The 11,892-nt window shown below is 39.6% G+C and overlaps 1 protein-coding gene across 2 annotated transcripts in view; it reads right to left on the reverse strand.

The window, feature by feature from the left end:
* The window catches only part of XCT (XAP5 family protein), a 33,021-nt gene extending 21,875 nt beyond the window's left edge, over positions 1-11,146 (reverse strand). For both annotated transcript variants that reach the window (XM_010273538.3, XM_010273537.3), the window contains exons 1-4: positions 10,886-11,146; positions 10,564-10,629; positions 10,359-10,423; positions 10,130-10,242 (exon numbers count right to left, since the gene is read on the reverse strand). In XM_010273538.3, the coding sequence (XP_010271840.1) occupies positions 10,130-10,242; positions 10,359-10,423; positions 10,564-10,629; positions 10,886-11,056 (415 nt within the window). In that variant the 5' untranslated portion in view covers positions 11,057-11,146. The remainder of the gene's footprint in view (positions 1-10,129; positions 10,243-10,358; positions 10,424-10,563; positions 10,630-10,885) is intronic.
* Positions 11,147-11,892: the final 746 nt, after the last annotated feature.

Consider the following 11,892-nt stretch of genomic DNA (forward strand, 5'->3'; position numbering starts at 1 on the left):
TTGATAGATTCAGACAAGCCCTTGAAAGGTTTGGCTATGTACAGGCCCAATCAAACCATACATTGTTCATTAAGAGAGTGGATTCTTCCTTGACCTTGCTTGCTGTATACGTGGATGATATTGTAGTGACAGTGAATGATAATGGTGAGATTGAGCCTCTCAAACAACTCCTTCATCAAGAATTTGAGGTGAAAGATCTGGGAGAGCTACGATACTTCTTGGGTATTGAGGTATCTAGATCTAAACATGGGATTTGTGTTTCCCAAAGAAAGTATGTTCTAGATTTGTTGGAAGAAACTGGAAAGTTAGGTGTTAAGCCTGCAGATACACCTATTGAACAGAATCACAAGATTAGTGCAAAGGGTGGAGAGCCACTTGAAGATAAAGCTATGTTCCAACGATTAGTTGGAAAACTCCTCTATCTTTGTCTCACACGACCGGACATCAGTTATGCGGTCAGCGTTGTTGGTCAGTATATGCACTCTCCTAGGACTACTCACTTACTTGCAGTTGAGAGGATATTAGCATATTTGAAGAGGTGCTCAGGTAGAGGTATACTATTCAAGAATAATAATCACATGAAGATAGAGGTTTATACAGATGTTGATTGGGCTGGGAGTACTGATGATAAAAGGTCTACCTCTGAATATTGTGCTTTTGTAGGAGGTAACCTGGTCTCCTAGAGGAGTAAGAAGAAAAGTGTTGTTTCTCGTTCTAGTGCAGAAGCTAAATACAGGTCCATGGCTAATGGTGTGGCTGAAATCCTATGGTTGAAATCACTATTTGAGGAATTGGGTATTGCTTATGAAAAGCCCTTAATGTTGTATTGTGATAATCAGGCTGTTATTAATATAGCTCATAATCCGGTACAGCATGACCGAACTAAGCATATTGAAGTAAACTGACATTTTGTCAGAGAAAGGGCTTCATCTCAAGAAGTGTGTCTTCCGTATATCACCTCTAGCATGCAACTTACAGATTTTCTCACCAAGGCTGTTCCAAGGAAGAAGTTAGAGGCAGATCTATGCAAGTTGGGAATGACAAATATATATTCCCAATTTGAGGGGGAGTGTAAAGAACACTGATGTGGACCCCACTGATGTGGTCCCCACAGTGTTCGTATGGCAGCAATATTTCTGTTAGATATGACAGTGTTAGTTGGTAGTTATTTCAATTAGTTATTTCAGCTTTATTATTAGTTATTTCTTATTCTATTTGCCATGTAAGCAATAAGGGCAATTCAGCCCTTTTACAGTTAGTCAATAGTTATAAATACTAAGAGAGGGTCGGCAGAAATTATGACCTACTCTCTCCCTTTTCTGAAACTCTCTTCGTGTACTTCTTTTCTTCCTCTCTTCTCTTCTTCTCTTCAATTTTTCATCCTTTTTTCTTTTTAATTCAAGACTGGTTGTAGTCTAGATCGACTACTATAGCAATACCAATTCTAACCAACCTTAAGAAAACATAGATAAAATTATTGCTATAATTCCTTAAAATTTCACCCTCAAAATTGAACTCAAACCCACTTTGATCTGGTGGAAACCAACTTTGTAGTTGAAGTTGTCTAACAGTTGAGGAGATATTATCAACTAAATAATCAGAAAGTCATCACTTGATAATACCGATTGAGCCACCATTGAATTAAACATATTTATTGTATCTTCTACCTCATCTTCCATTTCCTGAAATACTCCTGCATTTTTCTCCCATACTAACCAAACAATTGCAGCTCTTGCACAGCACCATAACATCTTAACTGTCCTAGTTAATAATGACAATGTGAAAACCTTATTTAGTCCTAGGTTACAGTAGAGAAGAAGAAGAAGAAGAAGAGAAGGGTTCGGCCAGTAGAGGAAAAATCAGTCCTCTCTCTAGTCGACCCACTTGTATTTATCTCCAATGACATAGTTACAAGAAAGACCACATTGTCCCTCAAGCTGGAGAATATATGTCATATAATCTCAGCTTGTCACAAATATAATTTACTCTGCCCCAAGACAATCCCTTTGTAAAGAGATCTGCCCACTGATTTCCTGAGCTCACATGAGATGTGGTTATCACTCCACTTATCACTTTCTCTCTCACAAAGTGACAATGGACCTCAATATGCTTGGTTCTCTCATGGAAGACTGGGTTGGAAGAGATGTGAACAGTAGCTTGGTTATCACAGTATAGTCTCATGGGTTTGTCAACCGAAAACCCCATCTCTTGTAGCAAGTTCTTCAACCATACTAGTTCACATGTGGTATGTCATAGCTCTGTACACAACTTCTGCACTACTCCTTGCTACCATTGTTTGTTTCTTGCTCTTCCAAATTACAAGATTGCCACCAACGAAGGTACAATACCCTGTAGTTGATCTCCTGTCTAATATAGAACCAGCTCAATCAGCATCTGTATACCCTACTATTTCAAGAGTCCCTCCACTTTGGTATAGCAAACCACGACCTGGAGCACCCTTCAGGTACCTAACAATCTTTAGAACTGCTTCCCAATGAGGAATCCGAGGATGTTGCATAAACTGACTCACCATACTCACAGCAAATGATATATCTGGTCGGGTAATAGTCAGATAATTCAACTTTCCCACCAACCTCCTGTATCGACTAGGATCATCAAACTCTTCACCTGCATCAACACTCAACTTGACATTAAGTTCCATAGGAGTCTCTGTTGGTTTAGCACCTAAAAGTCTTGTTTCTTCAAGTAGGTCAAAAACATATTTTCTTTGACATAAGTTAATTCCATGCCTTGACCTTGCAAATTCTATTCCCATGAAGTACTTCAGCTTACCCAGATCTTTCGTACTGAAGTGGTCCTGTAGGAATTTCTTCAACCTGTCAATCCCATTACTGTCACTCCCAATTATGACAATATCATCCACATACACCACTAGCAAGATTTTCCCATCTTTTGAGTCATGGATGAACATAGAATGGTCTACCTGACACTGTTTCATCCCAAAGTCTTTCACTACTTCACTAAACCTGCCAAACCATGTGCGTGGAGATTGTTTCAGTCCATAAATTGCCTTTTTGAGTCTACAAAACTTACCATCCTCCCCCTAAGCAACAAACCCTAGCGGTTGCTCCATATACACTTCCTCAATGAGATCACCATGTAGGAAAGCATTTTTTTATGTCAAGTTGCACAAGAGGCCAATCATACATAGTAGCTAATTAAATCAACACCGGAACTAAACCAATTTTAGCCACAGCAGAAAATGTCACTATATAGTCCACACCATATAGCTGAGAATAGCCCTTGGCCACTACCCTGGACTTCAATCGCTCCACAATGCCATCTAGAAGATACTTCACTGTGTAGACCCACTTACACCCAACAACATGCTTACCAAGAAGAAGAGCAGTGAGTTCCCACGTGTGATTGTGTTGTAGAGCAGAGAGTTCCTCTTCCATGGCTTGCCGCCACCCTGGGGAGGTAAGGGCTTCCTAAATAGTCTTGGGAATGGAAACAGATGATAGCAATGATATAAAGTTGCGATGAGAAGCAGCAAGGCGAGCAGTTGAAACATAGTGTGAAATAGGATGAGAAGTACAAATGTATTTACCTTTCCGTAGGGCAATAGAAAGATCAAGGTCTAAGGGAGAAGAAGCAATGACAGGATCTATCGAGGAGGGCTGAATTGGAGGAGGGGCCGGTGCCCTTCTGTGAGTATACACTTGTCTAATTGGTGGCCTCTTAGTAGTAACTGGCACGGGAGGTGAATCTGCAACTGGAATGGGAACCACGGGAAGGGGATCTGCAACAGGGACGGGAAGAGGAACTACGGGGGAAGGAGAAGAAACCACAGTATTCGAGAAAAAAGGAACCGATTCAAAGGTGACATCGGAGCACACAAATGACTTATGGAAGTTAGGATTATAGCACTTATACCCTTTCTGAGTCCTTGAGTAGCCAAGGAAGATACTCTTAGTAGCTCGTGCATCTAATTTGTCTAAACCAGGCCCCAAGTTTTGAACAAAACAAACACATCCAAAGACTCTTGGGGTGAGAGGAAACGGAGACAAGGTGGGAAACAACACCGAGAAGGGGGATTGACTTCCAAGGATGGACATAGGCATCCGATTGATGAGAAAACAGGATGTGAGGACAGCATTACTCCAAAAATGCATTGGGACATTCATATTAAGCATCAAAGACCGAGCAGTTTCAAGGAGATGTCAATTTTTCCGTTCAGCTACACCGTTCTGTTGTGGAGTGTAGGGACAAGAAGTTTGATGAATTATCCCATGGTGCTCTAAGTATTGCTGAAATGGTATTGAGGTGTACTCTTTGGCATTATCGGAGCAAAGAATTTTAATATGAACACCAAATTGGGTGCGTATTTCAGCATAAAATTTTTGAAAAATAGAGAACAATTCATTGCGATCTTTCATAAGATAAATCCATGTCATCCTTGAAAAGTCATCGACAAAAATTACAAAATACTTATAGTCATTGTATGACATTACTTTGATCGGACCCCAGACATCATAATGAACTAAAGAAAAATGACTCAAGACACGACTATCAACTCTTAGACTAAAAGAGACTCTATGATGTTTCCCAAGCAGACATGACTCACAATCCAAATATGAAAGATGACTCAAGGAAGGAACCAGCAACTTCAGAGCCTTGAGAGAAGGATGACCAAGTCTGCAGTGCCAATGAAGAGGAGTAAGAGACGACTGAAAAGCTACTAGAGGGCCACCACCATCAAGGTAATACAATCCACCTGCCCCATGCCCTCCACCAATCTTCATCCCCGTCTTGAGATCCCGAAACACACAAGAAGAGGGATAAAAGGTTATGGAACAATTAAGTGACTTGGTTAATCTACTAAGACATAAGGTTAAAGGGGGGAACTTGGGGACATATAAAACAGATGATAAAGACAAAGAGGAGAGATCAACATCACCAACACTATAGATGGGAGATGTAGAACCATTAGCAAAAGTAACTGTTTGAGATGTGGAAGACCAAGAAAGAGAAGAAAATACATTAGGAGTCCCAGACATATGGTCCGAGGCTCCAGAGTCAATGATTCAGTGTGAAGGCTTGGAAGCCAAGCAAGCCATACCTGAATGGGCAAGGGTAGTTGTGTTCTGCTGAGATGTCTGAAGGAACTGTTCATATACTGAACGGGGTACACTCACCATCTCCTTCCCAGAAACACCAGTAGATGTGGAGGGGATCGGGTCAGTTTGCTGACTTTCAGTAGCTGTACCACTACCCTTAGTCACAGCATGGTTAGCCCAAGTGTTGGGTGGACCATGTAAATCATAGCAGAAATTAACCGTGTGCCCCTCTAATCCACAGTATGCACACTTCCTAGGGGCATTACTTCTTCCTTTACCACGACCTCCCCCTGAGTCCCGACCTCCACTCCGGCCACCAGCACGGTTAAACATGGGACCACCACGGTTACCTGGAAGTCCCAACCTCCATTCCCTCTAGTCACCACAAAACCAGATTTGTCTGAGAAAGAAGAATGCTCTATAGACTCAATAGATGTCCTCCTAAGACGGGCAAAAACTTCTTCAAGTGAGGGAAGAGCAGACCCCCCTAGTATTTGTGCTCGGACATACTCATATTCAACCTTCAAACCCACCAGAAACCTTGTCACATCAAGTCGTTCACGCTATTGTTGCTGAATCTGAACATCCTGTGTCAGAGAACGATACACATTGAGCTCATTTCGGATATTCCTCAGACTTGCATAGTATTCCTCCAAGCTTTGACTGCCTTGCTTCAAATTAAAGTACTCTTGGTACAACTGATACACCCTAGTTGTATTGTTTTGTCCGGAATACAGTTTCTTAGCATGATCCCAGATTTCTTTAGCTATATATACGAACATAAAGTTCACGCTAATTTTTGGTATCATGCTATTCCACAGCCATGCCATTATTTGTGCATCTTCCTCTTCCCAGTCACTAAACCCTAGAGAATCAGAGGAGGATTTCTCCTCTCTCACATGTTTTACTTTTTTCTTAGCTTTTAAAAACACCTCCACAGATTTTTCCCACGGCACATAATTCTCACCATTCAACTTAATAGATGTCATTTGAACATTTAGGTAATTTGAAGAAATCATAACGCCTATTTTATTGTCATTCCCATCTCCAATCGATGTCATCTTAACTAATTCACCTTACCTCACAAAGAAATCACTACTATATGTAGAGTATTCACCTTCAAATATTCAACACAACCTCACGCACTTCCACAAAACTCATCTCACTTTCAGCACCACCAACTTCTTCAAATACACATTACACATCAAATACAAAAGCTGAAATCACTCAGTCATTAAATCAAACACCTGTACTGCACACTGCAAAACCACTCACACACCAAATACAAGGGCTGAAATCACTCAGCCATTAAATCAAACACTTACACTGCACTCTACAGAACCAACTTGTACTCAGTTGAACACTGTTCACCTGAACCTGCTCTCTTCATACCATCAAATAGAGAGCTTCCTACCAATCACCACAAACCGGAGGCATGAAGGCCTCCTACAGAGAAAAATGACCACTCCTTTTCAACCTTTCCCTTAATCTCCCAGTGATTCTTGAGAAATCCGCAAAACCCTAGAGAGGAGGGCGATAAAAAAAACTGGGTAAACCAGAATAAAGGAGCAAGACGAGCAGATCTGAACTTGTTACATGCGCTCTGATACCATGTGAAAACCTTATTTAGTCCTAGCTTACAGTAGAGAAGAAGGAGAAGAAGAAGAAGGGTTTGGCCAGTAGAGGAAAAATCAGTCATCTCTCTAGTCGACCCACTTGTATTTATCTCCAATAGCATAGTTACAAGAAAGACCATATTGTCCCTCATAAGTGATGGGACACATAACTTAAACTTAAATAAAACAGACCTTTCACTCTCAAATAGATAAACCCAAATGACCAAAATACCCCTGTTTTGTGTACTCTAACAGACAATAAGCATTTGAACAAAAGGTGGTGTATCAATTGGAAAACCTCTATCCTAACACTTATAGGAAACTCAACTTTTCTATATCTGCTAATAGGAAAACCCCTATCCTAACACTTCATAGGAAACTCAACTGTTTTCTATATCTGCTAATAGGAAAACCTCTATCCTAGATCTTTGTAAGAAATACTGCTACAACCTTTCCAAACACACCCCAATTGTTCTCAACATTGGTAATTTATCATGCTGCCCTGGGCCATTTAGGTTGGATAACATGTTGCAGGAGGTGAACTTCTTGGAGACTGATGCATGGACTCTGCTAAATGAATGAAGTGTCCACTTTGATACTGACACTCCATGGATTCCTTTTTTTATCAGTAAAAGGATTTCATTAATAATTCATAAAATTTAGTAGTCAATAAATCATTTTTCTTATCATTAACAACTTCATTAATTCAGCAAGAAGATAATTACAAAGAGGAAGACAAACACAGTCATTAAATCATTTCCCCATCTCATATTACATCATATTACAATTTTGCCCAAAATAGAAGAGGCCTCTCAACTTTTTGTTTTGCAAGCACATTTGTCATCCCATTGGAAGTCCTCCAAGGATATTCTTGAGGGGCACTTCTACATTATATTTCTCTTTCTCTCATTGTTTGTTCCATAGAAATGAACTTCTTTTTTCTGAAATGAAAAGTTAATGTACACATTGAATGCCATTTTTCCAATAAATGCTATTAAGTAACAAAGTAAGCTTTTAAAAACCTTTCCATAGGATTATAAAATTAAAATTCAACAAAATATCACCATCATCTAACCATATCCAAATCCAAATATATTGGGTCAACTAGATGAATCCTGTTTTTCCATTCTGTTTTGGTTAAAATTCATACTTGCCCAATCAGACTCCCAGACACACTTCAGAATCTGATTATCATATTTGTGTCCATGCAACACTGCTTAGAGCCACTTAATGCTTGCTGATGTTCTTTCAAAGTCAAAAGAACAGGGAACAGCAAAACATATTTTTGGGCTGGATTGACCAACAGTTTTAAATTTTACCTGGTGAACTGGAAATCTTGTGTTCCAACCAAGAAAAACTGGTGGCCTAGGCATCAAAAATATTAAAGTGGTTAATAAGGCTCTTCTTGGTAAATGGTGTTGGAGATTTAGCAGAGAGAGAGAGAGAGAGAGCCTATGGAGAAGGATCATTGAAGATAAATACGGGCTCACAAACCTTGATTAGGACTCAAGCCCTGGTCTATCCCCAAAGGAGTGCACTCTGTGAAGCAATATAGCCTCTATTCTCCCTAATTTCTTTTTTTTTTATCAATTCTATTCTCCCTAATTTCTTGAAGGGCATCAAGTGTAAGGTTGGTAAAGGTAATAACCTCAAATTCCGGCATGACCAGTGGTGTGGGCACCTGGTCCTACAAGAAAGGTTTTCTTCTCTTTTTGATGTTGCACAAGATAAGGATGTTGTGGTTGAAGACTGCTTTATGAATGGGGGAGGTTATTTGGGGTCCTACATGTCAAAGGAACCTCAATGATTGGGAAATAGGCCCACTGACTGAGCTGTTAAGCCTTGTTTTTTTTTTATTGGAAACAGTAACTTCATTAATATAACTTAAGAATAACTTTCCAGATTTAAGTACAGTTGTCAACCCCTAAGTAGGTGTTGAGCCCCCAGCAATCTTTCTTACAAAACTGCCCAGAACATTCTCTCCCTCACAGTCCCTTGTTTAGCCAACGTGTCAGCTAAACCATTAGCTGATCTCCTTGTCCATTTGAAGCATGCACTGATCCCCCTTGTTATGTTGAGGATTTCCCTTATGGGCTGTCTATAAATCCAAGCTCCCAACTTACTAGGTTGCAGCCACTCAATCAACAATTTAGAGTCTCCCTCTATCTCAATTTGGTGTAACCCCAATTGTTTGGCATATCTTACACCTTGAAGCAAGGCCATCACCTCCGCTCTCAATGAGTCCCCCACTCCTATTGGTCCTGAAAACAAAGCCACAATTCTGTCATTTTCATCTCTGAATACTCCTCCTATACCTGAAGGGCCCGGGTTACCTCTTGAACTCCCATCGAAGTTCAATTTCACTCTTTGCTGTGTTGGTTAAGCCTTGTTCAAAGCAATGTTTTAAAACGCGGAGGCGTGACGCAAGGTATTCCACTACCTAGAGGCGTGACGCGTAGTTCAGAACACAAGAGGCGTAAGCCTCCTTAAGAGGGGGATTAGGAGGAGGATGAAGAGGAAGGGGGGATCTCATTTTTTCTTTATTTTTAATAAAAATCTTTTATATTCAGAAGAATAAAGATGCATAACATTAGTTGAAAGCGGGGGATCTCAAAATCTTTTTTTTTTTTTTGAGTGAGAGAGAGAAGGTAAATGGAAGAAACTCCCCTTACAGTGATTTGTACAGTATATGAGCATTCGCGAAACTTGAAAAGTATACCAGATACAAAAATGTGAATCAGTGAAATTGGAAGCTTTAGGCCAAGAAAAATGAGACAACCTTCATCAGACCTCTCTGTACTGTTTTCTTATTTATGGCATCAACAACCACCTTCTCTAATCTTAAGATCCTTAGCATTTCTGAGGCCCATGGAAAAGATTAAGAGCTTCAACTCCACTAGAATCACAAGATTAGCCCAACCAAACAATTATCAATGAAATAAAACACTTTTGATTTTGAAAGGAACCTCCAGTTCTAAAAGGATCCATGTTCCATAAAGTGCAATCACCTAAATTAAGTACATCTCCATCATCATCCATATTAAGTCCTTCAAATTCCTTATGAAATGATTACATTCCTTCCTTAGTCGATAAGGAATCAAAAAGAACAATCTTCTTCGTCCATATGCCCTGTAGAGGATTTTGGAGTGGTTTCTTATCAGTATCTGAGGTCTTTTGGTTTATGCCAAAATGTTTTGGAGCTTCTTATCAGTATTTGAGGTCTTTCAGTACATCACTATGAAAGATGCCACCCCACACATTAGATTAAAAATGGAAAAGACCACATAAAAGAGAAATATAAGAGAGACACGACCCAGATTTGCATGAAGAAAAGATTAAAATTAGCTAGCATGTAGAAAATGATATGCGTATCATGATGAACTTATTTAATAACGTCAGGTAATTAAAAAATAAGATAGAAATCATGCTCACTATTCTCCCCATTTTCCTCATCACTTCCATTCTCAATATCATCAGCAAAAGATAGGCGTGGATTCCCTCTTATCTTCCTCTTCTGACGTTTCTGCAATTGAAGCTCTTCCTCTCTACAAGTATGAAATCAAAAAGTAAAACTCTTAACCAAAAATCCAACTTCAAACAACCTTTTTTATCAGAGCAACTTCAAAGAACCATGATAGAGAATGACTAAGATTCCACTCACTCTTGCTGCAACTTCTGAAGTTTCTCCTTCTCTTCTTCCTCAAACTTGTTACGAATATTAACCCTCTGTGAAAATTTAAACAAACATACCAACATAGCCAGTTAGGCATACCATATGCCTCTTTAAATAGTAGTAACAAGGAAAAACCAAAACAAAAAATTAAGCAATCTTGTTATAACAAAGTTACAACATAAAGCCCATTTACCTTCTCAACATATTGCTCTCTTGTAACAAGCCCAACAGTCTCCTTTTTAAATGCAGTCTCAAGTATCTGAAACAAACCATACAAAAACGCCATATTTCAAAAAAATCCACATGATGATACCCAAAATAAAACATTCATTTATGCCGGTATACCAAAATCAAACGAAAAGTTTAAAATAAAAATAAACCCAAAATCAAATTTGTCAGATTTGCCAAAGAAACGAACCCTAGAATCCTGAAAAGTGGGATTTTTTATCTTTTCTTTTCTATTTTGTCTTTTTTTTTTCTTCTTGTAGAAGGGAAAGGAAGAGAGGGTTACATACCTCGGAAGTACCGGAGCCAAATTGGAGGAGACCGGTCTGGCCACCTGCAGAAGCAGACTTGTTCTTGAGTTCTTGGATCTTCCTCCTCTCCACTTCTCTTTGTTTCTCCAACCTCCTTATCCTCACTGCATCTTGGGCGGTGCCCACATACCCATCTCCCATCCCCGCCATTTTTTCTACGCTCGCTCCTAACAAGATTTTAAAATGTCGAGCAGTGGGTTTGAAGGTGTTTTGACAATTCACACAACCTGAGGCTTGTGACCGAACTTAAATATACCGTGTGTCCGTCAAAAGACGCTTTTACCCTTCATTATCCATCAAATTTTCAAAAGGAACCATGAAGGAAAGACGAAAGAGATACCGAATGCTTCTTAGGTTCAACTTATGAATTAGTACGTTGAGAAAGACATGGAGTGATGGTGATATTTATCATCCCTTCTACTATTACCTGCAAATTTAGTAGTATAGGCGTCTGGACTCTGGACGTTTTTCTCTTGCGAAGGTATTTGTTCGTATACCAGTACACTCTGCAGAGCACAGACCAGGAGACATACATCTAAAGAATGTTGGTAAAGAAACAAATACTAGAAATCTCGCATATGGATTGTGTCGGTCAATCTGTCAATGGCTTCTGCAATTAACATATCTATACAGGAGACCTTGACGTGATGGACAAATGAATTATGAAACCTGGATCAGTAGCGATGTGCTTCAACAAAACATTAAATTCGGCTTGCATAAGGAGCTTTCGGTATCTGACGATGAGGGTATTCTCCATCCCCTCTTATCTCCGCTTAGCATCTTAGTCATGGATTCAAGAAGAAAAAAGAACGATAAAAAACAATATTTTCCATATGGATTTGCCAACATCCCTGGAGAAGTTTCTAAATTAATACAAAAATGACAAATGATTCATGCTGGATGCACGCCCATGGAGGAATGAACTTGATGGGATTGGAACGAATGCTGAGTTTGCCGTAGACGGTGTTGACTGTTGACCAATTAAC

This window comes from Nelumbo nucifera, chromosome 7 (assembly GCF_055504915.1).
Source record: "Nelumbo nucifera cultivar China Antique chromosome 7, China Antique-T2T, whole genome shotgun sequence".
Taxonomy (NCBI): Eukaryota; Viridiplantae; Streptophyta; class Magnoliopsida; order Proteales; family Nelumbonaceae; genus Nelumbo; species Nelumbo nucifera.